We start from the raw sequence: 27964 nt of genomic DNA, 5'->3' as shown, positions 1-27964 counted from the left end.
TATCACAAGGGAGCCCACAGAAAAAACTAACCTGGGTTCATAGGAGTTCAGAGAGTCTGGACCGACAGCCAGGGAGCCTGCATGGGATCAACCTAGACCCTCCACATATGTGCAACAGTTGTGTAACTTGGTCAACTGTTGGGACTTCTAGCTGTGGGAGCAGGGACCGTAGTATCTAATGCTTTGGCTGGCTTTTGTTTTGGGAACCTAGTCCTCATACTGGGTGGCCTTGCCCAGCCTTAATACAAGGGGAGGAACTTAGTCCTATTCAACTTGATATGCCATGCATTGTTGATTCCCATGGGGGGCCTGCCCCATTCTGAACAGAAACGGAGGAGTGGACTGGGGCGAAGGGAGGAAGGAGGGAGGAGAAGAGGGAGGGGAAACTGCGGTCAGGATGCAAAATAAATGAATAAATTTAATAAAAGAAAAAAAAGTTTAAAAAGTGTTGGTTCTCAAGGATCAAATTCAGGTCCCTCATGCTTTCAAGACAAGCATTTCAACAATAGCTATCATTCAAGTTCCACAACTGTCCTTTTTTTTAAATTAAAAACTTTTTATTACATTTGTTTGAAAAAAATTTTAATATTCTGTGTACGTGTGCATCTCTGTGTGTGAGAGGGCACATGTGAGTGCAGGCACCAGTGGAGGCCAGAAGAGAGAATTATAGGCAGTTGTGAGCTGTGTGTTGTGGGTGCTATGAACGGTTTTTGCTTTTAACCCCTAAGCCATCTATCTATCTATCATCTGTCTGTCTGTGTATCTATCCATCTATCTACCTATCATTTATCTATCAATCAATCTATCTATCCAACTGTCTATCATGTAACTATCTATCTTTTTGTGTGTGTAGGCACGCTTACATGTACCATGGTCTGCATGCGGAGGTCAGAGGACAACTTTCACGAGTTAGTTCTCTCCTACCATGTGGGTCATGGGAGTGAATTCAGGTCGTCAGGCCTGGCATCAGTGCTGTCACTCACTGAACCATTTTGCCAGCCCAGCTGTCCTTTGTTAGAGCTAACCTCCCTCCTCTTGCCCCTTTCAACACCCACACTTAGACTATGTTAAGGTCTTCTTTCACTGTGAGTGTGTGGTGCCCACGAGTGTATTCAGAGGCCTGGAGAAGGTGTCCAGTGTCCTTCACCTCCCACCTTGTTTCCTTGAGGCAAGGTCTCTTGCTGAACTTGGGCTTCTGGTTTTTGGCCAGGCTGGCAGCTAGTAAGCCCCAGCAATTCTGCCACAGCCCACCTCAAGTCCTGAGGTTAGAGGCATGTGCGGGACCATGTCTAGTTTTTAAAAACACTGGTGCTGAGGTTGGAATTTTAGTTCTTGTGCTTGTACAGAAGGGCTTTAAAAAACAGAGACAAATACCAAATGAACAAACAAACAAACAAACAAACCCCATCAGAGTTCTCTCTACAGCCCAAGACTTTTTCTCTATAAACTCCAAATCTGCTTCATCCTGACAGGTCCTGACCTTCTATGTTTGTGGTGGAAATCTGAAACCTGGCTGGGTTCACTTGATCACAGGTCTCAGAGCTGTGTCCCCACTGCCACTACCACTTCTTCCAGGAATACAGAGTGTGAGGCACACAGCAGCTTAGCACCAGCCTACCTGGTTCCCATATTCTCATCAGGATCCTGAAGCAGCAGGGAGCTAAGGAAGCTGTCCGCTGGGGTTGCAGACAGTTTCCAAGAGGCTCATTCCTTTTTTTTTTTTTTTTTTTTTGGTTTTTCGAGACAGGGTTTCTCTGTGTAGCTTTGCGCCTTTCCTGGAACTCGCTTTGGAGACCAGGCTGGCCTCGAACTCACAGAGATCCACCTGCCTCTGCCTCCCGAGTGCTGGGATTAAAGGCGTGCGCCACCACCGCCCGGCTTAAGAGGCTCATTCCTGTCTGACTCTTCTGTACGGATCACTATGCACCTGTACTGGTCAACCCTGCCGTTTGTCTGCATCTGGTAGGACACAGCTGAGGTGTGGAATAGCCATGCAGTACATGAAAAGAGGCAGCTCATGCTTCTACTAGCTTGTCTCATTAGTCCCTGTATGTCATCCTCTTCATGCTCTTAGACTGGAAGCTCCTTCAAGACAGTTCCTATACAAAATATTTTCTTTCCCTCCTCTACTCACTCAAATGTTGCCTGACTTTCTCTGTCCCAATTATTTTCCCTTCCTAATCTATGGCTCCATTTTTCTTTCTTTCAGATCTTGGGTAGTTACAGTTATTAAGGAAATACCAGTGAAGTAATGTCAAAAGCCACCAAGTTCCTTTCAGTAAAAGGTGCCTTAGATTACCTACAGAAGAAATTCCTTACGGTTAATGGGGATTTTGTCATTTCCCCAATTAGGAATATAATTCTATTCAGCATGTCCCTAACATAGTATTTATTGTGTCCAAAGTACTAGACTCAAGAGTAGGAGATTCCTTTTCTTTTTGGTATAATAGCATGGGAAAAGAATGGGACCTGTAGTTTGGGTTTTTTAAAATAATAGACTCGGTCTCACTATATAGACCAGGCTGGCCTCAGACTCACAGAGATCTGCCTGCCTGTTTACTTGTTTTTATGGTGCTGAGGATTGGAGACAGGAGAGCTAGGCAAGTGCTCTCACTGAGTTACCCACCCCTGACTCAAGCACTCTTGTCCTGAGTTTAAATCGGTCCCATTTGTTAGTTGTGTAATCATGGAAACTTGTTTAACTTTTATGACTTCTGTTTTCTCTTTTATAAAGGTGGGGAGGCAGTATGCTTGTCTCAGGGAACCTGTGAAAATACATATGATAGAAAGAGGCATGAAAACACCTGGCCCACTTAAGTATTTAATGTGTTGTTCTCCTTCCCATTCCTCTACAGCTAGGAACTCCTGCTTTCTGAGAATTTTCTGGCTCAAGTTCTAAGAGTTTTTAGGAGAGAACTTTCTTATTAAAAAATTTAATCCACTTTTGAAAATACAGGATCAGACTACGATAAAAGCTATGATAAAAGAAAAAACTTCGTCTCAGTATTGTTCCAAAACAATTACAGAAGCACCTTTTTTTCCCATGCTGACAAATACTGCAGTTCACGAGTGTCTAACCTGTGGTTAAGAATAGTGATGAGTATAACCCAACACAAGGTCATAAATTTCCTTAAAAGGTTCCATTAAAGAGCTGGGTGTGATGATGGCACAGCCTTTAATCCCAGGACTCAGGAGGCAGAGTTAGTTGGATCTCTGAGTTGAAAGACCGATGGACAAAGAGAGTTCCAGGACATTACAGATTGCATTACATTGCAGATGACATTACATTGCAATGACTTAAAAAAAAAAAACAGTAAAAAAAGTATGTTAAACTAACTGTCTTTGTCCACTTGTCAACATGCAGACCATTAATGACGACACCCTGGGGATGGCAGGTGAGAGAGAGAAACTTGGAAGATTAAAAGGAGAGGATGCATTTGCCACACTATATACTTCCATCAAGAAAACTTACATGTGAGTTTCATATTTATTTGTGAATTTCATAATGGCCAAAGGATTAAATCATCACCAATTCTAAGAATTTCCTTATAGCACTGAGTGATGCAGACTATGGCAACGTCATTTACTTTTTAGAAATAAGATGGTTAAATTGACATCTAATGTTGAAAAGCTCTTATGATCTTCAACATCTTGTCTGTGAGGTCATAAACTAAATTTGTGTCAGAATTCTATGGTGAAAACTGGCTTATATATATATTTAGCATTTCTAATGGTTTTAACTACTTATTTAAGTGAGTTAAATACAAAGTTAAATTCATGATAAAAATCAATTTGTCAATGTAATGTTTCCAATCAATAGTGTTGCAAATGGAACTGAAATTATGGCAAGCTCAAATAAAGGCAATTTTATGCATTTCAATGCATTGACAGTTCTGTGGACAGTGGAAATATGTAGCTTGCTTTTCAATTTGATACAAAAACTTGAGAGCAGATTTGAAGATTTCCGGGAAAATAATTAATATTTTGGTAGATTTGTGATAGCAAAACTCAGTGGACCTGTCTGATGGAATACGTAGAAATGCAATCCGACATTCAATTTCAAGGACACTGTGACTGTGTCTCTTCACTTCATTTGTGTAGGTTTTACCTTCCCACAGACAAGTGCACCTCAGCACAATCACGCCTGATCCAGGCCATCTCCGTTAACAGCAGCCCTGTATTTGTGAACAACTGTTTTCACAATGAAGGACCCCAAAGGCTGGGGACAGGACTCCGGGGATAAAAGCTTCACCCATAAATACGAGGACTAGAATTTGGATCCTCAGAACTCAGGTAAAACCCGAGAGGGAGCCCACCTAAAACCTCAGCATTCAGGAGATGGCTATTTAGACTAGCTAAATCAGGGAGCTCCAGGTTCATTGAAATACTTTGTCTCAATAAATAAAATGGAGAGCTATGGAAGAAGGAAGATGCCCAATGTCAATCTCTGGCCTTCATGTGCGTACATGTATGTGTGAACTCACATGTGTGTATACATGCATATATAAGTACACGTATGCCCACAGAATGAAGCACACACTGAGAACTGCAACTGCTATCATGTAACCAGATATTGATGCATTTGTTTCTCAAACACAAGGCCAAACATCCGACTAGTTTTGTAACATATTTTTACTTTTTTTTTCCCCCCCAGACAGGGTTTCTCTGTGTAACAGCCCTGGTTGTCCTGGAACTCACTCTGTAGACCAGGTTGGCCTTGAACTCACAGAGTTCTGCCTGCCTCTGCTTCCCTAGTGTTGGGATTAAAGGTGTGTGCCACTACTGCCTAGCTATAGTTTTACTTTTGTAATTAAAAAAAAAAAATCAATGGAGCTTATTATATGTTTGTTTTATTAATGATCACAAATTTGGAAAGTACCTGATGATTTTAAAAGACTCTGCATGAGGTGCCATATAATTGGGACTATGTGAATACTTTTTTGGTTATTTGTAGTGGTAAATATCACAAAAATTACACAGACCACCCCTATTAGTTTTTGATGCTGTTCATATATTTAATGTGTGGCCCAAAACCATTATTCTTCATCCAATGTGGCCAAGAGAAGCAAAAAGATTGGACACTCCTGCACTGCACTGCTCAATTCTGCTGACTTATTTAGACACCTCTGTCTACAGACTTTCTAAAGATTTAGAAGCCTTACAAACTGCAGAACTACTGCAACTAGAATACTTTTAGTATGTATCACACTGGCTAGTCTTATGTCAACTTGACACAGGCTAGAGTCATCAGAGGAGGGAACCTCAATTGAGAAAATGTCTCAGGCTGTAGGAAGCCTGTAGGGCATTTTCTTAACTAATGATTGATGGTGAGGGCCCAGCCTATTGTGGGTGGGGCCATCCCTGGGCTGGTGGTCCTGGGTTCTATAAGAAAGCAGGCTGAGCAAGCCATGGGAAGTAAGCCAGTAAGCAGCACCCCTCCATGGCCTCTGCATCAGCTCCTGCCTCCAGGTTCCTTCCTGCTCTCACTGCTTTTCATGATGAACTGTTATGTGGAACTGTGAGTGAAATAAATACTTTTATCCCCAAGTTGCTCTTGGTCATGTCGTTCCATCACAGCAACAGTTATCCTAACCAAGACAGTGTCCAGTGAATAAGGGAACACCGTCAACACCCCACTAGAACAGACCCAAAGGCAACTGAAATAAAGGAACTTCTAAAACAATCTCAAAAGCAGCATATGGTTAGTCTCACAGCTATGAGCCACAGGTTACACAAAGACAAGTTTTTACCCTTAGATGTTCAGGTGGCAATCAGAACATATTTTTGAGTTATACTCAATCTGCTATAGTTAGAATGAAATTGCAGGAGTCAAAAGTTAAAGTTTCTTTACAGCTTTGCCTTACATCTCCAACATTTCTCTGAGGTTCTGCTATCCAGATGCCTTTGGTCTGCATGCTTTTTTTTAATAATAGTGATGCTGATATCGCCAGTACTTTGGTTCAGAGCCATTTCTGTATACTTGGTTTCAATGGAAATTGTTTCTTCTTCCCTGGATTTTGTGATCTTTAGAAGATAATTTATATATATTATGTATAGTTTCTATTTTATAATCATATGTATTTTAATTTGCGTGTATGTATATATCTATTAAACTGAGGGCATTTTATACATAGGCATTGTTCTAGATAACAGGAATGCAAAAGTAATCATATTGATATTGCTATATTCAGGTCCTATGTTCTGTCATGGAAGAAGAAAGATAAAGTGAAGGGACAGAGAGCAGCATGAACAAGCTAATTCAGACAGGAAACCTTTTGTCTTAGGGTTTCTACTGTTGCAATGAAACACCATGACCACAATCAAGTTGGGAAGGAAAGGGTTGATTTGGCTTATGCTTCCATAGCACTATTCATCACTGAAGGAAGTCAGGACAGGAACTGAAACAGGGCAGTAAAATGGAGGCAGGAGCTGATATAGAGGCCATGGAGGGATGCTGCTTACTGGCTTGCTTCCCATGGCTTTCTCAATCTGCTTTCTTATAGAACCCAGATCCACCAGCCCAGGGACGGCACACCCATAATGGGCTGGTCCCTCCCCCATCAATCACTAATTAAGAAAATGCCCTACAGCTGGATCTTATGGAGGCATTTTCTCAATTGAAGCTCTTCCATCTCTGATAACTCTAGTTTGTGTCCAGATGACATAAAACTAGCCAGTACATTTTTGTTCTGGTACTCTCCACTAGGGTGGCTGAGGTGGTCAAATCTGTACTGTTTGATGTCCTATGGTAGGCAAATATGTCACTGATACTGACTGAATGTATTCTTTTTAAAGAAAATGCCACTAAGTATATGTTACAGGAAATCTCTTAACAAATTCAAAGTGTCTTCTTTTAATTATTATTATCGTCATTGTCTGTGCACGTGCACACCACGGTGCACATATGGAGGTCAGCAGACAACTTTGTGGAGTTGGTTTTCTCCCTCTGCCGCATGTGGGCTTAGGAGACAGAATGCAGGATGCCGTGCTTGCTTAGCAAGTGTCTTCACCCACTGAGCAGTCTTGCCAGCCGGCAAGGTACTTCCCAAAGGAAAATATTCCTCAACACATGTGGCATCAAACTTTTGGTAACAAAATCTATCTTGGTTACCACTTAATAACTGCTTCTAGTTACTCATCCTAGAACACAGAAATGCCTGGGAACCTTGAGTCACAACCTCCAAATCTCCCAGCCCCATAGTCTTATCTCTGAAATGAAAACAATGTACTTGATGATGGTATTTCCAATAATAGTAACTAAGTCACTGAAAACTTATTCTGGGAGTGAGATCGAATTTAATGATTTGAGATCTAAATTAACAGCAGCAAAATGGTAAGAGCATCCACAAAGCACAGTGTTTAGGGATGTAAGAAACTGCTGACAGTATCGTACATTAACACAAAGCACTGAGAAACTCCTGCACTAGATAAAGAAACCACTGCAGAGAGGTGACCCCACTCTCCCTAGGCCATAGACTTAAGTGGAGTGTCTAGTGCTGGCCTTGCAGTCACATCACCTCTCTACTACTACTATTACTACTACTACTTCTTCTTCTTCTACTATTACTACTACTACTTCTTCTTCTACTATTACTACTACTACTTCTTCTTCTTCTACTACTACTACTTTTTTTTTTTTTTTTTTTTCCGAGACAGGGTTTCTGTGTAGTTTTGGTTCCTGTCCTGGATCTTGCTCTGTAGACCAGGCTGGCCTCGAACTCACAGAGATCTGCCTGCCTCTGCCTCCCGAGTGCTGGGATTAAAGGTGTGAGCTACCGCCAGCCGGCCTCACTTCTCTACTTCTTACCACCACTGCCTCATACAGGGAAGTCAGAGTAGAGAGGTCACACTCAACAGCAGGTGCTACTGTGAGCACTGAACAGAGACTGTTCAAAACTGCACACAGAACCCTCAGGCTCTGCAGTCTCCAGTCTGGCCCAACTCAGACCTCTCAGCTCTGATTACTTCTGGTGTCTACTTTAGGCTCTAGCCTCACCAATGAGTGTTGTCTTACAAAACGCTTTAGACAAAACCTTAAGTTCTTAAGTTGGTAAGGAAATATCATTTTCAAATTCACAATTTTGTTGAGAAAATCTATTCTCTGTAGAAACAACAAAGAAATGAATGCAGGAGTGAAAGAAGCCAAGACTCCTGCAGTGCTTTAGGGGTCACTCATACAACTCTTGATCTTGTTTTTGAGACACGGTCTTGCTTTATAGCCCAAGATGGCCTTGAACATGAAATCTTTTTGCCTTAGCTTTCCAAATGCTGGTAGTATATGCATACATTGTAACCCCAGTCCTTGTTAGTGCTTTTTCTTAGGTAAAATGTTTTACCATATACAGTTTGTGGCAAAGTTTAGAAAGTATGAAGTTTTATACTGTAAAAACAACAGGTCTGGTGAGCTAGCTGCAAAGGTGCTGTGGGAGCCATTGGCAGAAGCAGGTGCAGGTGATCCCTAAGAATACAGCTGGGAAAGGGTAAGTGCAAGAGCAGAGGAAGCATGTTAGAGAGGCCGCTCTGTCATAGCAGCAGACATGTATGATTCTGGGCCCAGGACATGAGATGGCTTGTTTATTTTTCAATCTCCTGATGAAAGTACCCAGTAACCTTGTTTCCTAAAACAATGTGTTTATTATCATTGACTAGAAAAAGGGCTACAGGTAAAACAGCTCTGTTCATATAAGGTAGAATCAAATTCGTTTACAAATGACTACTAAACTACAGCTATTGTGTGGCTCCTACATGCCGCATGGTGACAAATACATGCTCCTGGAGTGTGCAGACAATCAGGACACAGATTTCCTTTGATTTCTAGCTTTCTCTGATATACAACACACTTTCTGGTTCTGCATATTTCACACCTGCTGCTAAAAGTCATATGGCAAGCTGGCCATTAAACAACTTACCTCTTATCCTTCTTGGCTGTATTCAATATTCAGAGGTTGACACAGTTACATTTTTGAGCAGTTTAACATCAAGACACAGACATTTCAGGGAGAAATGACTCCAAAGGAGTGAGGTCAACATAAGCACGGGCAGTGTGTCCAGCAGATGCAAGGCCACCAGGATGTGTGAGCTTAGTAATCACAATGATCACTTTCCTAGAAACTGATTTCCTTAGTCAAACCTCAAGGGCATCAGATCAAAGGAAGACACCACCACAGCTGGACTGTTTTCCAGCCAACTGGCCTGTTAAGAGGAATCTAGACAGTGTCCTGGCAGCTGCTAACCACAGCAGCAATCTATGAAAAGGAATTTAAAACATTTTATTTTTTTGCTAAAAAAAAAGAAAGCAGCAATCTATGAAAAGGAATTTAAAACATTTTATTTTTTTGCTAAAAAAAAAAAAAAAAGACCTCTTTTATTCCTTTGTTCCTCCTTTTCTTTATTGATATTCTAAGAGTAATGTCAAAGCCCTAGGGACATCCTAGGTCCTGACCCTCAGAATCCAGCATATTCTTCCATAGGCAGAGAGAACATGAGGAGGTACAATATAGTTCACAGCACAGTGATTTTAAAACAAAAATAAAACAGACTATATATTTATAAGTATCATAAAGTATATTTCTAACATAGGCTTATAGCAGCACATTTGTCTGCCTCCCATGTCAATTTGCAGTAGGTTACTAACCAGGACACTGTAAAGTCACTAGAGATAGGATGATTTAGCAATAAAATCATTAATTGTAGAAATTTAGTTATATGCCCTGGAAGTTCTGCCCAAAATGTACAGAAAGAAATTATAACGTGACCATTAACACACAGAAAGAACTAAAAGGCACTCTGTCAAAAGCACAGCAATCCACATAAGAATCACGTGAAAGTGAAGGAGCAGAAAGCACACAGGGTTCATGACTGTACAGAGCAAGATGTGAAGGTGATCACGGAGAAAGAGAAATGGAAACAAACGAAAATCATTTCTGTAGTTAAGGAAAGCTGTTCTCACCGTTCTGAACAAAATGGCTGAACTAAGAGCATCTGATTGGCTATGCCCATATACCCTCCTCCTCATCCTACGGGGAGAGATGACATGGGAACAATGCCCCAGGGCAGCATGGGAATGAAAAAGAGTTGGTTAGTATTAAAACAAAGACACAAACATAATGTAGCAGAAAAGAAGTTCTTGGCTTTCTTTACATTAGGTTCTAGTCCTCTAAATTACAAATTAGTAATTAGTTTACGGTTCCATGTTTATTCTTCTGCCTTTCCCAGAGCTGGGTGTGCAACATTAATCAAGTCAGAGCTTTTCTGTAGGATCTGCTTGTTGCCTTTCTCCCCACTCCAATCACCTCCACCTCATATCTAAACCTGCTCCCTGGAAAATACCTGACATATCCTGCAGAGGCTAGCTAGTCTGGATTCTAGTAGCAGGAAGCAGGCGAAGCAAACAGTGGTTTGGAGGTAGGGGATACCAAGCAGACAGCTCTCCACTGTATGGAAGGCTGAGTCTGTTTCCCCTCTGAAGGATTAGGTGTGTCTCGGCTGGCTTAGACATCACATAGAAGCAAGCACTCCTTCTGGGTCTTAAACTAACAATTTGGATATCAGCTGCTTCTTTCATCGACCCAGTTTCTATGGCTACTTCTAAGACAATGCCACAGTTGTCACTCGGCAGAGATGTTTAGCAGGGGAGTTTTCCTTGACTTTGCAGTCATATGGATATAATTACTTGGCTATTGTTTTCCCCTTAGCTTTATTTTTTATGTATTTTAAGACTGGGTGTGACAGAGATGTTGGAACTGATTTGAGCACAGAGATATGAGGTAATCTGCTCAATGCTCTCCTCTGTTCATCACATTCAAGATCTTAGGAGGGTTTTTTCTCCTTTAAAAAATTTGCAATTGAGTGTGATTCCCTTCAGTTTCAAGAATATCTCTTTTGTAGCAAGCTGAAAGCAACAACATCCTTGAGAATGTCATGCTGAAGGGGCCCACCAGGAAACAAACAAAGGGAAGAAATTAAGTTTCATCTATCACCTTTAATTTTTTTGTGGTACTGGAAATTCAACTCAGGGCTTTGCACATGCTAGGGCAGCTACTGAGCACTTAGGTAAATCCCAGCCTTCAGCTGTACCTTTCACAGAAGATGGGCAGGCTACATAACTGCAGTTCAACAAGAAGTAATTTCTATCCTGAGCTGTGCCTTGCAGAGCCTGAGAAAAGTCTTGTTTCCTAACAAGGAACCGATTCTTTAATAAAAGTAGGACTCATTTTTTTTTCTCATCAATGCAAATATTTAATAATAGTTCTTATAAACAATTGAAGCATATGCTCATAAGATATTCAGAACCATCAATTTCTTATATAGGAATTATTAGAGAAAAAGCTGAGATTCTTCTTCTAAATTTATAACCTAGAATTTACAATATGCTACCACCAAATACATGGATATGAAAGCATACTTTTTAAAGAATGAGACATTCCAGCACAATCTTACCTGGTCTGGGGAGGGTTTATGGTTTGTCTGATTGGAACGGGAAGATTTGAAGTGGTCATCCTCATAGTTGTCAGCCATTAGCTTCATTCGATTTTGTGTCTGAAAAGAAATTCATGGTTTAAATTGAGATAAAATCCCTATAATATATGGTAGAGCAACAAGTACCTTAAAGACTTTCATGAGCACAAAACCAGTCCTGTCTACAATAAAATCAATTCAACAAAGACTTTGGGAGCACACCATCAAGGGTGTAGTCAAAGCTATTCAAATACTGAAGCCCTAATACCAAGGTCACGGCATCTGCAGACAAGGTCTTTAAGAACCAATTCAGACTCAGTGAAGTCAAAGGATTGACTCTTAACTTGTGACTATGGCCGTGTTCTAAGAGCAAATGAGTCACAGATCTCTAGGTGAACAGAGAAGACAGCCTCTGCAGGTAAGGAAGAGCGCTCTCACCAGGAAAGGAGTCAGCAGAGATCGTGCTCCATCTTGGACCTCACCTCAGACCTCTAGACCGTGAGCAAACAGATAAGCACTATTTTGGCTACCCATTCTACAGCATTTATTATGGTCGTTTGAGCTAAGATAGGCAGGTAACTGTGCAGGGAAGACAAGTCTCAAAGCCAGGGCTTTATACAGTATTTTTAAATATTGCTAAGTAAGACTAGATTGTACTCCACGTGGTATTCTGCAACTTTAATTTTTTAGTTTTATTTAGGTAGGACTCATTTTCATGTTATCTAGGAACTGACTCTTCATCTTTTTAAACAGCTATTCAGTTTTGGGTGGATTTTATATAAATATTAAGATCACAACTATTTGGGGAGAAGTTATCACAGATGAAATAATATAATCATGTAGAAAAATCTAAGAATTAAAAAGCAAAGTGATAAGGACAGAAGACACACATATAAAATTTAACAGCCATCAATAAATAATTTATGTTTTGAAAATAATCAAATGTTCTAAAATCCTTTTCACTCCTCCATCTTTCCTAAAAAGGAGGACTGGTAACTCTGGGCAACTGGGTAAATGAGTGCTACACCAAGCATCTTAGAAAGCCACTTTGTGGGTCAGAATACACAAAAGTAACGCATGTTACACTAATAAAAATATTGTTCAAATAAAGTTTTAAAGCATTAAAGTCTTGCTTATATTGTACGATTTTTAAATATTTACCATGAACACAATCTGAAGAATAAAGTTAAAGAAAGATCACCCATGATTCCTCTGATGAGTGACAATCACCATTCTTATCTAAGTGTGGTGTAAAGAGATGTCTCCCCCATAGGCTCAGTTGGAGGTGCTGTTTGGGGATGTTTGGGTTGTGCAGCCTTGCGGGTGAGGGATGTCACTAGGTGTAGACTTTGAGAGTGTATAGCACTGTCTACTTCCAGTTACTTCTCCGTGCTTTGTGTTCAAGGGAAAAGATGTGATCTCTCAGCTCCTGCTCCTGCTGCCTTCTGTCACTTGCTTGCTTTGCTTCCCTGCCATAATGGGCTCTTCTTATCCCTCTGGAGCGGAAGCCAAAATAAACTGCTTCCACACCTGTTTTTTGCCATGGTCTTTTACACAGCAGCAGATACTAAAACACTAAGTATATCCACTCAGCTTCCTCCTAGTAGTGAACACATAAAAGGAAGCACTTCTGATTTACCCCTGTTTGGTGCCTATCTCTATATGCATGGTACTTGAAACACCACTCTATTAAGCAGGGTATTTTCATCTCTGGCAGAAGACACTGTCTCATTTAGCTTTGTCAAAATTTGACGGTTTATCTCGAACACATTTCTTGGTGAATTAAAAGCATTTTCACTACACCCCCCACCCCCAATGTTTACAGAACTACCTAATGGTGCCTGGGGGCAAGAACTTTAGGGCCAAATTGAGTTAGGTTAAATTCTAGTTCCATAAACTAGTTATCTAACCTTAGGCACATTATAAGGTAAATTGTGAACCTTAATTTCTCCATTTTTTAGAGATTAGTCTGATGATGATAATCATTAATTTTCATTGCCTTATTCCTAATTTTTTCCTGGTTGTACAGAATGGATTGTTTAATTAATCCTATATTGTTGGGCACTCAAGTTCTTTATATTTTAACCTAACACACACACACACACACACACACACACTTAAGTCAGTTCCTCCTTCCAGTGTATGACAGAAAGAGAATCTGTATCGACAAATTGTGATACCTAATTTTTCTTTTCTAGAATGCTTTCCAGTGACCTTTCTTATAGTCTGAATATTTGTAACTGCTTAAAGTTCACATCTGGAACCTTCCCCACAGTGCTGAAGAACTGAGGGGGTGGCTTTTAGGAGGCTAAAGTCTTATACTAGTCTTCTTCTTAGATGGCTAAGGGCTCACCCATCCATTGTGCCCTGTGAGCAGGCAGCAAGAAGGACAAATGGAAGGCAGAGTAAGCCCTCCACTGATGGTGACTCTGTTGAAGCCCTGTCTTAGGCTTCCAAACTTTAGTTGTTTATAATTACACAGTTGATTATTTTGTTATAACAGCCTGAACAGACTAAGGTAACCTTAAGAATAAGTCATTTTCTATGTCATGGAGCACTCTACATGACTGACAAGTCTGCAAGGCAGCTCTCAGAAGAGAAAGAAGGGATGAGAAACTACAACAAAGTCATACCTACAGAAAGAACCAAGTGCTGGTGGTGGTCTTTCTCTTTGCTGTGAATGTGTTGCTACCATTGGTTAATGAGAAGCTGCTCTGGCCTATGGCAAGACAGATTATGGGGGGGGAAATCCAGCAAAGATACAGAGAGACACCTGCTATCCAGCCGCCCAAGGAGCAAGATGCCAGCAGACCAGTAACACCACGGCTACGTGGCAAAATACAGATGAACAGAAATGGGTTAAGATGTAATAGCTAGCTAGTAATAAGCCTGAGCCACACACCAACAAGTTTGTAATTAACATTAAGCCTCTGAGTGATTATTTTATAAAAACAGCTGCTGCCCAGGCAGGACTGGGTGGGGCACAGGAAAACCTCCAGCTACACTAAAGCATCTACACATCATTCGTTTCATCACAAAAACCTTCTATTCTGACTGTATTATGGATGTGGGCAAAGATATGTGTTTAGTTAGATTTTTAAAGCATGAGACAATCTTTCCTACCTACCTGATATTTAGGACATGTTTACAATGTAAAAGCAATCATAATAAAGCATATATGAATCCATAATTAAGGCAGAGAAGTATTTTAAGTACTTTTAAGGAACGAGTACATAAATACAAAGATGTTGATCTGAGAAAGACCAAGGATTATATGTTTGACCACATAAGTGATTGAAGATCAGCATCAAGAACTTCCTTCTTCATTCCTAAAAGACGGAAATGTGGCCAAGGTTCAGTGCTCCCAGATTTATTTAAAACCAGATGCAAAACCTGCTCCTTGCACAGTCAGGGTGGGCTCTCACAGGCATGAGATGCTATGTAGATCACACAAGTGACTGCTTGGGAGCAGCTTTTGTGTGCTGTGTTTCTTGAGATAAGATGAAAAGGCAAGGGAATAAGCTCTCCACTGCCATGGAAGACATTTTACACCAAATGTCTTCTCTCATCTACTCTGTCACAGGATGTCTGAAATCCAGAAGCATAAAGAATAACACTGTTTTGAAAGAAAAGAAGGAAAAAGAAAAAGAGGGAAGTAACTGGCTGAAATAAAACTTTACTTAAAGCCATAAATGCATACCTACATATTCCTGAGAAAAAGGCATTCAGTATTTATTCTGTTAGCCTTTTCTTCTAAGAGTCTGTGGTGGTTTGAAAGAAAATGGCCCCCAAAGAGAGTGGCACTATTAGGAGGTGTGGCCTTTTGGGAGGAAGTGCATCACTGTGGGGATGGGCTTTGAGGTCTCTTTTTCTCACATTTCCCTCAGTGTAACAGTCAGTCAACTTCCTGTTGTCTTCAAGATGTAGCACTCAGCTCCAGCACCATGTCTGTCTGCATGCTGCCATGCTCCCCATCATAATAATAATGGGCTGAACCTCTGAAACTATAAGCAAGCCACCCCAACTAAATGTTTTCTTTGTAAGATTTGCCATGGTCATGGTGTCTCTTCACAGTAACAGTAAAGCCGACTAGGACAGAGTTGCATGCTAATACCTAAACAAGGTGTTGCAGAAACTATTTCTGAGAAAAACAGTTAAGCCAAGAAAGAGGACAAAATAGAAAGAGAACAGAAATAAGCCTGGTGTTTAAAAGGAAAGGATTATTCTTATTAGCAATTGATAAGCTATTGCAGGCTCTGCTTACCAGACAAAAAGATGTATCACCCCTTCAGAGACACCTGAGGGGATCAGACAACCCACTGTTAAAATGACGATGCTCTGACAAGGAGGAAAGTGACAGCCAGTGAGTCCCCCACATGAGACTGTGCAGTTGTCCTTCTACACTGTCCTGTTGTTTCTCTTCTTGGATGAGACAAAGACAGTGGGGTATGATGTCAACTTTGCTGTCAGGAAGAGCACTGTGACTTCCCTTGCTTCCCCAGGTCTCACCTTTCCAAACAGGACTCGCGACATATATGTCTACCTCTACTAACAGTCACAATTCTTCAAGTTGTTTAACCTAAAATGTCAACTATTCTTGACTCCTTATTTCTACTCATGTGTATTGGCAATGGAGTCACAAAGTCCTGTGGACTCTATTTTCCAGTTTCCCTCACTTACACAGTTTACTCCTGTAACCACTAGCATGTTATTTTACTGGCTCTCTCTGTGGCTAATAGTTGCTAATGTGCAATAGAAAATCAAATCTTAAAACTGGGTGTTGTGGCATGTGCTGTAATCCCAGTACCGTGAAGGTGGAAGCAGGAGGACCAGAAGTTAGAGGCTAGCCTAGGAGATGTGTTCCAACACTGAGATGGCTCAGTGCTTGCTATCAAGCCTGATGACCTGTGTTTAATGCCCAGTATCAACACAGTGGAAAGATATAACTGTTTAAGTCACATACAGAGAACATTCTGTTTTTCCTTCACATCTCTAATTCTAGTTCAGACATTGTCTTCTGGTCTCTAATGGCACTAGGTACACAGGTGATACACAAATACACATGCAGGCAAACCATCCATACCCAAAAAATAATAAAACAAATTTAAAGTCTATTTCTTTCCAAGCCAACACTGGATTGATGCTTGTCAGAGAAATGTGTCAAATGACTCTAAAACTAGAAGAGGAAGAAGGAATAGAAGTCACAGGCTCTCCAGTAAGTTAAGGAGGGGGACAGAATAGAAACAGGTTCTCTTTTGATGTATAATGTGCTTTCTTACACAACAGGCAAATAGAATCATAGTAAAAACTCTCTTGTCATGACTGTTTTGCTGTTGTTTTGCGATTCATCTGTATTACTTCTGTATGTGTAGTTCATTCCTACTTACTGTTGAATAACACTCTTATTGCACAAGTATGCTACTTTGTCTACTCCTAATATTTGCTGTGGTGGCCAACTTTCAAGATGGCCAGCAATGATCCCATTCTCCACCTATTCCTGGTGTTGTGTGTTCCCTCCCAAACTGTACAGCTAGCTTGTGTGATAGGTCAAGGCAGAGTGATGGTATATAATTTCTGAGTTTAAGTTACAGACACTGAGAATCTCATCCAGAGGAATCCCACCCCTGCCTCACTTGTTTATGGTAATCCATTGCCATATTCTAAGTAACCTTATGAAGGGTCAAGACTATACGAGGATTTGAAACAGATTCTCCGAGAGTCCAAGTCAGGCCTAGATGATTGTATATCTGGTCATCAGCCTGACTGCAAACATACAAGGGACCCTAAATGGAATCAAAGACTAAGCTATTCCCCAATTCCTGAAATAATAATTACTGTGTGAAGTCGAGGGGAATTTTATAGAGTAGAAGATGACTAATAGATGTGGTAATTGGGACCAGGGTGTGTGTAACAGAAGCTGAAGAACCAAAGGAGTGACTCTGGAGCTGGGCAGTGGGCAGAGCTGCGTGAATGGGGAAGAAGGAGAGCACGGGTGAAAAGCCGTTTGTCAACACAGACTTGAGGGAGGCTGCCAAGGGTTCAGGGGGAGTGAGGGATATGTGGAGATACTCCTCACCCTGCTCTAGAACTTCAGTGACAGCATCACCTGCAGTCCTGTTCAAAACAGGGAAGCTTACTGAACGAACTGAGAGCTCGTCTCACCACCTACAACACTGACACTGTCAGTACTGACAGTGAACACAAAGGAAAGTACACAAATGTGGCCACTCTCAGTGCCCAAGTAAAAACGAAACTGAAGTTATTTATACATGTATACATGTGTATTAAAGTAACACACTGAAAGTGAAAAATGAGACCAACAGACCATGCAATATAGTCCTTTAGTCGAGATTTAAATTGAAAATAATTGTTCTTTGTGATGTGTAACTGTTCTTTGCTATCAGTGGAGAACTGGTTCTAATCTCCAAGACTCTCTCTTCCATGGATACCAAGGCCTGAGGACATTCAAGTCCCTTATATGAAATGGTATAATAGACACATATAATCTATGCATATTCTTTTATATATTTTATTTCAATATAAATGTTTGGCATTGTTTAAGGAATGATGACAAGAAAAAATCTGCATGTTCAGTTATATATGCTGATTTTTAAATTTTGAATAAAGTTGGCCCTTTAAATCCACAGACTCCTTGTCTGTCAAACAAACCATGGATCAAAAATATTGGAAAAGATTTTTCTTGTCATCATTTCTTAAACAATGAAGAATGATGGTAACTCAGGATTCTACATTATGTATATAGCTTTAAAGGCTTATTCTCCACTATTTTTATTGGCAAAAGACTCCCATTCCAAATTTAATTCATAATGAAGGGCTTTAAACCTGTAACTAGTCTACAGAAAGCTCTATTTTCTTGGCTGGCTAGAAAGATTTTTCATCCAACATTTTTTTTTTCTTTATAGAGAAAGAAAATAAATCAAAAAATGGTGACTTTCATCAAGTTTGGTTCACATTAGATCTTTAGTGTTTCTTTACACCGTTTTACTTATGTTTAGAAGAGATGTCTGTATGCACTACCGAGAGTCAAGAGTAAATCGGATAGGTAAGAATCTACATATTTATTATGTTGCTCCACACTGAAAACCTAGCCCAAAACTCATGGCTTAGGAGGTCAAAGACCCTAGGGGGAACCTACTCCTATTGTTTTGATAAATGGAAATGTTGTCAAATTGCCTTCTAAATATTTACATTTACAGCCTTAGATCAGAGCTGCTCCCAACCTTGGCCAGAGAAGTCTCTTTCTGCAGTGGGCAACAGTTAATGAAAAGATTCTTAACTGGTCAGATGTTGGGACTATGTGCCCATTCAGTGCTCAGCCCTAATTGTGACATTTCTATCAACCCCACCAAGGCTCAGGGAACTAACTTATAGAGAGATATCAGAAAGAATGTAAGCGCAAGCCAGGTGGTGGTGGTGCATGCCTTTGATCCCAGCACTCAGGAGGCAGAGCCAAGCGGATCTGTGAGTTCAAGGCCTGTCTGGTTTACAGGGCAAGATCCAGGACAGGCACCAAAACTACACAGAGAAGCCCTGTCTCAAAGGAAAAACAAAAAGAAAACAAATGAGCCAGAAGATGAGGAGTGCTAAGAACTGCTGTCTTTCAGACTTGATTTGGCCATTGCCCTCATGAACTCACTGCAACAATGGTTACTTATAAAAGACCAAGTCAACATTCCAGCAGGCAGCACTAACTGGACTCAGTGGGGGATGTGGGGACATGAAGGTGTGAGGAAGGGGAACTGAAGAGTCTTGTGGTAGGTATGATCAAGTTAAATTGTATACATGTATTAAATTGTCAAAGATTAATGAAAGATAGTCTTCATAAAAAGTTGATATACCCTTGATATACCATGGCTAATTGATATTCATGGGAAGTCTGCCCTTTTATGAAAAAAAAAAATGAAGAGGAAGAGTAGATGGAGGGGGTGAGGAGGAGAGGGACTGGGAAACGAGGAGGGAGAGAAACAGTGGTTGAGATGTAAAAACAAAAACAAAAAACTAAAAAAAGAAGTTGCTCTAATGGGTAGGTCAAGGCCTAAGACAAAGAATTTAAAAAAACCAATCTGAGCTTTTAAGAAAGTAAAGTCTGACAAGCCTCTAAATAACATTAATAAAGTTCTTCTTAAAACTTAATAAGTTAAATAAAAATAAATGACATCATTTAGATGGATAGCAGGAGATTTACAACCATTCGTAGAATCTTCAAGACCGGAAAAAGAAGACAAACATTTCTAACAAGTCAAATGATCTGCCCTTGGTAAGGGAAGAACTGACACTCAAACTGTATTTCCTCGAGGAAGAAATGATGGAAATGTGTGTACCGAAAGCGAAGTTAGAGTAAGGGGGAGTACTCTGCACCTGCATGGCCCAGTCTCTAACAAAGGGCTGCAATGAGCTCACTAAGTACCACAAATAACACATCTCATACTCCATTGAGCGTGCTGCTGTGAGAGATGGAGGAAAGGACAATAATACACAATTTGTTCCAAGGTGGGCCATGGCCAGCCCCTCAGCCTACGAGAGAAAAGTGTAAAGTGAAAATGAAAAGACACATTCTACTCCTGAATAAGAAGTAAAATGTCTGTAGCAAAGGAGTCCAGACAGTGCATATACAACAAGGGACAGACAGCCTGCTTATAAATGGAATATGGACAGAGCACTGGCAACTGTCATTGTGGGAACCAGATTCCAGCAAGATTCAGGAGACATTTGAAAGTATGTACAAATGTTAGTTTTCAGATAAGTGGATGTTTGCTAGGTCTGCTAGAATCCAAGATGCGCCAAATCAAAGTGTGGGCCTATCTCCAGGCCCAAATCAGTGGTGCCAGAGCAATTAGCTTTATACGGTGAAGCAGTAAACAAGAGTGAAGGTAGCCAATAAAGTGTCATGTGTCCTAGTAACTCCCAGAGAGACTAAAACCTGGCAACTATATATCAAGGACAATGGACAGAACCGCATGAAAGAATTACTTAGGGCCTGTGATATGGCTCAGCAGGTAAAGACACTTACTATGAAGCCTGGCAACCCAAGTTCTATCTAGAACAGATTCCTGCAAGGTGTCCTCTAACCTCCATGTGCACACCATGGCACATGTGTGTCAACAAAATACACAAAGAAATTAATTAATTTAAAAACCACTTCAAGCCAGGCGGTGGTGGCACACGCCTTTAATCCCAGCACTCGGGAGGCAGAGTCAGGTGGATCTCTGTGAGTTTGAGGCCAGCCTGGTCTCCAAAGCAAGTTCCAGGAAAGGCGCAAAGCTACACAGAGAAACCCTGTCTCGAAAAACCAATAAATAAATAAATAAATAAATAAATAAATAAATAAATAAATAAATAAAAAATAAAAACCACTTCATTGATGGGTATTTTCCCCCACTTTATGGAAATACTCAGAGATAGTAAAAAATATTCCTTTACAGTAAGAATTTGGGAGATTAGGGAAATAAAGTGGGATTGAAGGGTTAAACAGTTAAAATATAACACAATAAAAAAACTAGGGAAATATCCCACCCCTACTCCATGCTAGTCACTTAGGTGTAATCTCAGGGGACACCTAGATTAAGAGTGATGCCCAGTCTTGAACAGTGAGAAGAAGTATCAATGGGATCAGGAATGGGCTTCGAGCAACGGAGCACGACAAAACATAGTGATAATTTTAGGCCATGAAGGTCAGCCAGCTCCCAGGCACTCCTGAGGTACACACCCAGAGACCTATACACAGAAGTTTGGCACTGAAGTACTGGTCTTCTCAAGAAGATACAAGTCAATTCATCTTTACATTTCCGTAACATTCATTTTATAGTTGTGGGAAATGGAGCATAAATATACTGCAACTCACCGAAGTCTTTTCACTGTGAGTAGATACATTATTTACAACCCTATTGGCCTACTTAGCTTTTATATCCCCAATCGGTGAATTTTAACCCTAAACTCTTAGTCTGTAGTTCTACTCCACTCTTGACAGATGTTTACAATAATGAACAAAGACAAACTTCTTCCATGATATATTTTTTCTTTTTTTGTTTTTTCAAAACAGGGTTTCTCTTAGTCTTGGCTGTCTTGGAACTCACATTGTAGACCAAGTTGGCCTTGAACTCACAGAGATCTGCCTGCCTTTGCCTACCAAGTGCTGGGATTAAAGGCATGCACCACCACCACCACCACCACCACCGCCGCCGCCGCCGCCGCCGCCACCACCACCACCACCACCACCCGGCATACTTCTAGGATCTTAAAATGAGGTTTGTTAAGTAATCTGAGAGGATGTTGAAACAAACAAACAAACAAACAAACAAACACCACTCCTCCCCCAAAAAAAACCCAGTAACAAAAAATGTTTTTGCTCAGTTTTTTAGTATAACTTGAAGAAATACGTCTTTGTCAGACTAGATTACATGAAAACCCTTGTGTGACAAAATATCCACAATGATGGATAAAATGGATGATCCTTCAATAAATGCAAGTTTTCAGGGCCATGTCTGCTGTGTCAGCAGCAGCCAGGCGAAGTCCTGATACACAGTAAGCATTTAAAAATAATGGTCAATACTGCTAAATAAATTCAGGCGAGAGTCTAGAAGGATCTGTTGATAGTAAAGAGTGTGGTCCAAGGAAGAGAGGGTCCTGGAGAAAGGGGTGCTATGAAGTCTGTGAGTCGGCTTCGGAAGCCATAGAGTTGAAGCACACACTCATCTGCTAGTACAGGCTGGAGGCGAGTACAGATCTTACTAACCACTGACATTTGGAGCTAATCTGCTCTGAGAGTCAATTACTGTCTTGATTCTATCAACACTGAAACAGAACTATACTGTTCATTAAGTCCTCTTGTTAGAAACTATGACAATAGTTTCTTGCAGATACAGCTGGGCATGGTGAGGCACACTTATAATCCCAGCACTGGGGAAGCTCAGGCAGGGGAGTGTCCCAACTTCAAGACCAGCCTGGGTTACAAAATGAGTACTGGGCCAGCCAGAGCTACACTGCAGGACCTTGTCTCAACAAAGTGAAAGCAAACTGAACCCTAAAAGATGCAAACACAGAGAAGGTAAATGTTCAACATTATAAGTAATCAAGTGTGAGTACAAATGAAAGACTGACCACAGTGACTTCTATAACATTAAAAAAACAACAACTCAGGACCTGTGACATGTTCTGATTTAGTCCAATCACTGAGAATTCTATGAATTTTTTTTTTTTTTAGATATAACCATAGACCTGTGAAGTCTCTAATTACAAAAATCTTCTGTATATGATATATAGCATGAAACACACGGCCCTAAACATCCACAGTGGCAAAGACATTTCTGAAAAGGCAGTGGGACCTGTGCCCTCGGACCACTACTACCTGCTGTTTGAGCTGCTGCACCAGGCGGTCCTTCTCCCGTTTCAGTGCAGCCACTTCTTCCTGGGTCTTCTTCTTCGAGGATGACAGCTCCAGAAGAGCTATATTAGCATCCTTCTCACTAATAGCAGCCAGAAGAGCTTCTTGCCTGCAAAGGAAAGAAAACATGAGCATTCACCCAAAACCTGAAATAAGTCTTTGTAGTTCTCTACAAAGGAAAATTTGGAGAAGAAAGGAAAATAACTGACTTTTATATCATTTCATAGGGTAGCAGGAGGTTCTACACCGTGTGATTTAGTTCAACATTGCTTACTTGACAAAGAGCATGGAAGAGCCAAGTACTGGGTAGAACCTAAAGTCGGGACCTGTAAAAACCACAGCACAGGGCAGCCTCTGAACTTTGTTGGGATCGCAGTGGAGAGTACATGAACAACCTCTCTCTCTGTGTGCACGAGTATGTGTGGCCTGATTTCTTCGGTGAGATCTGGCTTCTTACTGTGACTGGAAGGGACAGTCCTGTAGTGCTGTGGTCTGACACCCAGTACTTATCAGCAGGGTGAGTTAAGTAGTTAAATATATATACCTGACAAGACTACACCAACTAAACAAAACAGTCACTAATTTCTTTTATTTTTCTAATTAAGCTACAACTCTATGTAGGAACTCTTTTTTATATTTTTATTTTTTCAACTAAAAAGTAAAGTAAGTCCAGAAATGGTGACACATGCCTTCAATAATCCCAGCATTTGAAGGGTAGAGGCAAGCCAGTCTCTGTGAATTCAAGGCTAACCTGGTCTACTTAGTGAGGCCCAAGCAAGGGCTACATAGTTAAACTCTGCCTCAAAAATAAAATGTGAGTGTACACATGCATGGAAGGGAGAATAACTCGGGGGAGTCAGCTCTCTCCTTCCATCATGTGAGTCTTGGGTGTGAAAAAAAACAAACAAACCTTTATTAAAGTTAGTTTGACCACCACGGGCCAATATTCCATAAATCTCCCCATAGCTTGTGTGACTTTCAAACAAATCTTAACCTCTACCTCTTTCCTTCATGCTGACTCTTTAAAAATTGGCCAACAGCAAAAGACTGAGAGACTGAACCCTAGCCGACGGGGTTCAGGAGAAACTACAAAAATCAAGTGAACTTCCTGTCCTGGTGGCTTGCTAGCCCACTCTGAGTCCTGCTGTACCTTTTACAAAAAGAATGCCTTGCTGAGCTGCTTCTGCTTTGTCCCCGTGTTCCTCTGTAGGACGTGAGATTATTTTTTGTTTCTAAAATGAGAACTGAACTCAGATTGTCAAGTTTAGGAGCAAGTGCCTTCTTCACCTACTGAACCATACTGCCAGCCCTGATTTGCAAACTTTAAGAAAGTGGACCCTTAGAATTAGCTATTTGTTCCCATCAGTAAGTCTTTGGATCTCATTAATGCAAATAAATTTAGGAGTGTGACTTTCTTGGCAATGATCTTTATATATACTTTGCAACAATAATTTAAACATCACAGATTACCAGTGGTTTTGTTACAGGCAGATATTGGGGCTCAGTGGATACCCTTTGGGATTTCTTTTAACGAGGAATTGGATCAGGGACATAAGGACAGAGGTAGAAACAGCTACAGTTTATTAGGAAAGAAATTATTTCTAAAAAATAAAGTGGGACAGAGCTGGTGAAAAGGGCAGAGGCTCAGTGGAGTACTGTACAAAAGACTGAAACTTTCATTCTTGGGTTTATTGAATTTATTCTGTGCATGCTGTTAGACGTCAGCTTTCATGGTGAGAGTTTTCAGTTTCTCCTGCTAATCTTGACCTCACTTTCCACCCTACTCTTTGCCACAGTTTGGCTAACTACTCTGTAGTTCGTGTCCAGAGAGCAAAGATCAAGGAGAAGAAACGTACAAATAAACTGAATGAACCGGGGGAACAAACTATCCATGGACTCAAACCCATCCTACACTAGGTCATCTCTGACAGAAAGAGACAGATCTGAGTTACTATAGGGGAACTATATATAATAGTTGTAGGTTCTGACCCAGGAAATGCTGAATCTGAGAATGCACTGGGGAAGCTTAACTTTGCTTCTGACTTTTGTTAAGATAATTGAGCTTCAATTGCAGTCATATGGAAAAGTTTAGGGAGGCCACAAACTGGAAGACTATCATTTAAATAGTCTAAGATTTTATTTTGGATGAGTACATCTATAACTCTGAATAAGTAATACTAACAAATGTGGGCCACAGATCAGTTTACAACATAAGAATAAAAATTTGTTTAACTAGTTTTTGCTGTTGGAGGACAGGATTCTCATGGATCTGAGTATCAGTTCTACTGTCTCAACATTGTGGAACTTGGGAAAATGGCAGGTGGCTTACACAGTCAGGCTCTAGTCAGCACCAAAGAGACAGACAGTCTAAATACATCCAATGATCATTTGAAACAAATATGTTCAGGGGTGAAGTGACCTTAAAGCTGAAGTTCAAGCTGGTTGAACTGTGTACTGTATAGCTTCCTGTTGATGATTATCATGTTTCTTTCAGGATCTAAGAAGTTGGAATGAGGATTCTCAGTGAGGATCCTGCATTTCTGTGTACTGATTGCTACTAGGCCAAGAGCAAATGATGAATTAATATCAGCATTATAATTATATAGTGCCATCAACACCTTTGTTAGATACAAAATACAAAGATGATAGGGATTTGAGCTTTGGACTTAGGAAAAATGCACAAAAGCCAACAAGCCTGTCACCTGAGTTTGATGATGGAAAGAGAGAAATGACTAGTTTCTGGTCTCTGTGTGCATGCATGTACACACATACATGGGGGTGGGGGTAATGAAAAAGAAGAAAGCACAATGTGAAAAAGGGAAAATTATTCTATATTATTGAAGTATTTTTACTGAATTCCAATTCTTTCATAAATGGCATGCTTGGACAGTTAGAGATAGAGACAGTATTGTTCTCTTTGTTACATTATAATTTTAACAAATTTGTAATGGATACTATTAATGCCCAAAGAAAACATGAATTAGACTCTGGAGCTTCACTTGCTTCCCACTGGGATCCACTCCAGATGCTGTTCAGGTCATACCTGAGCTGTGTCTCTTCCCATCCTGACACAAGGCTCTAGGCTACCAGACCTCAGGCTACTGGGTTACCCAACACCTGTACACCCAATACAGTGAACGCACACTAACTAAATGGGTGCCTTTTCCTCACTTCTCCCATATCCTCAAGGTCACACATACTCTTTCCTCAGAATTCAAGAAAACAAGCCCCTCCCATTGCCATCAGGGAATCAGAGACTGCTAATGTGCATTTACTATGGACTCATCAGCTTCCTGGCATACAATCACCTCCTTTTCTGGAACCTGTAAGCTGGAAACCTCACTTTGACACGTGGGCCTCAACTTTCCCCAAGACCATTACCATGCTGTCTTTCCTTGGCATTAATAGCTCTTCTAATAAGCCAATCTTGTATCCAAAAAGACAGTCTGCCTCAGTGTCCCCTTGAGCCCAAACCCGAGACCTTCTACTCTCATCAGTTTTAGATATCGTACAGCCAAGTGCAGCAATACATCTCTATTGCTTTACTATACAGACAGTACCTCTGTTTTTCTGGAACTTAGTAATGGCTAAAACTAGCTGGAACTGGGTTCATTGCAAGCCCCTCAAGGGGCAAAACTCCACACTCAAGCCCTGCATGAAGAGTCACACCTGTAATGGAAGTACCTGGGGCAGGAGCAGAGGTAGGACTACCACAAATTTGAGACCAGACTTGTCTATAGAGCAAGACCCTGTCTTGCGAAAAAAAGCAGACAACAAACCAACACTGAAATCTCACTTTTAGAGAACAACAAAGTCATCACTTTCAACATGCAGCACAGGATGCCATCTGGCTATCCAAATGCAAGGCTGCTGTGGGATGTCGTTCTGTATGCTGTGAATATGTGTTGCTCTGATTGGTTGATACATAAAATGCCGATTGGCCAGTAGTCAGGCAGGACGTATAGGCGGGGTGAGCAGATGAGGAGAATTTTGGGAAGAGGAAGGGCAGAGTCAGGAGTCATCAGCCAGACACAGAGGAAGCAAGATGACAAGGCAGAACTGAGAAAAGTACCAAGCCATGTGGCTAAACATGAATAAGAATTATGGGTTAATTTAAGTGTAAGAGCTAGTCAGTAATAAGCCTGAGCTAATGGCTGAGCAGTTATAATATATTAATTATAACTGCTCAGCCTCTGAGTGATTATTTTATAAGCAGGCCACAGGATTTTGGAGGCCTGATGGGACCAGACAAACTTTCTGACTACACAAGGCCACTCACTGTAGTTTATCTATCTATCTATCTATCTATCTATCTATCTATCTATCTATCTATCTTTTACTCTTTGGGGGCGCACCACCCAGCTCCCAAATAAATACACAGAGACTTATTCTTACTTATGAATGCCTGGCCTTAGCTTGGCTTGTTTCTAGCCAACTTTTCTAACTTAAATTATCCAGTTTCTCTTTAATTATGTTTTGCCTCTAGGCTTTTTATCTTTCTTTATTCTGTGTATCTTTCTTCCCTTCTTACTCTGTGGCTGGTTGTGTGGTTGGTTGGCTGGCTCCTGGTGTCCTCCTCTCCTCTTCTCGCTCCTCTCTCCTCTCTTTTCTCCTGAGCCTAGATTTCTCCTCGTATTTATTCGCTCTGCATGCTAGCCCTGCCTCTCCTTTCTCCTGCCTTGCTACTGGCCATTCAGCTCTTTATTATACCAATCCAGTTGTTTTAGGCAGACAAAGTAACACAGCTTTACAAAGTTAAACAAATACAACATAAAAAAATGCAACACACCTTTGCATCATTAAACAAATATTCCACAGCATAAATGGATGTAATACATCTTAAACTAATATTCCACAATAACTCACAGCTTCATTGTTTTCACCTTCAACTGTTTCCCTGTGTCTCTCAATACCTTGTTTCTATGCCCCACTAAAATCCCTTGACCTATCCTAGAGAGACAGGTGAGATCTGGGATTCCTGACTTCTCACATTTGCCTGTTACTGAATAAAGGTTATTTTGCAAAAAATGTGTCTTTTTGATAATAAGCGTCCTAGGTGCAGAACAAGCTGGATCTTTTTGGGTAACAATGGTGAGAGGTCTTGAA

At 40.7% G+C, this 27964-nt stretch overlaps 1 protein-coding gene across 10 annotated transcripts in view; it reads right to left on the bottom strand.

The window, feature by feature from the left end:
- Positions 1-27964, bottom strand: part of Erc1 (ELKS/RAB6-interacting/CAST family member 1) — a 334813-nt gene that overhangs the window by 53893 nt on the left and 252956 nt on the right. For 6 of the 10 annotated variants that reach the window (XM_028880482.2, XM_028880487.2, XM_028880483.2 and 3 more), the window contains 2 exons: positions 22823-22967; positions 11440-11538 (listed from right to left, as the gene is read on the bottom strand). In XM_028880482.2, coding sequence (XP_028736315.1) covers positions 11440-11538; positions 22823-22967 — 244 coding nt within the window. Of the gene's footprint in view, positions 1-9949; positions 10017-11439; positions 11539-22822; positions 22968-27964 lie in introns of all 10 variants that reach the window. The other 4 variants (XM_028880489.2, XM_028880491.2, XM_028880490.2 and 1 more) reach the window with 1 other exon arrangement.

This window comes from Peromyscus leucopus, chromosome 3 (genome assembly GCF_004664715.2).
Source record: "Peromyscus leucopus breed LL Stock chromosome 3, UCI_PerLeu_2.1, whole genome shotgun sequence".
In the NCBI taxonomy this organism is placed as follows: domain Eukaryota; kingdom Metazoa; phylum Chordata; class Mammalia; order Rodentia; family Cricetidae; genus Peromyscus; species Peromyscus leucopus.
The sequence above is the reverse complement of the archived record's forward strand: the minus strand, read 5'-3'. Positions and strand labels throughout refer to the sequence as shown.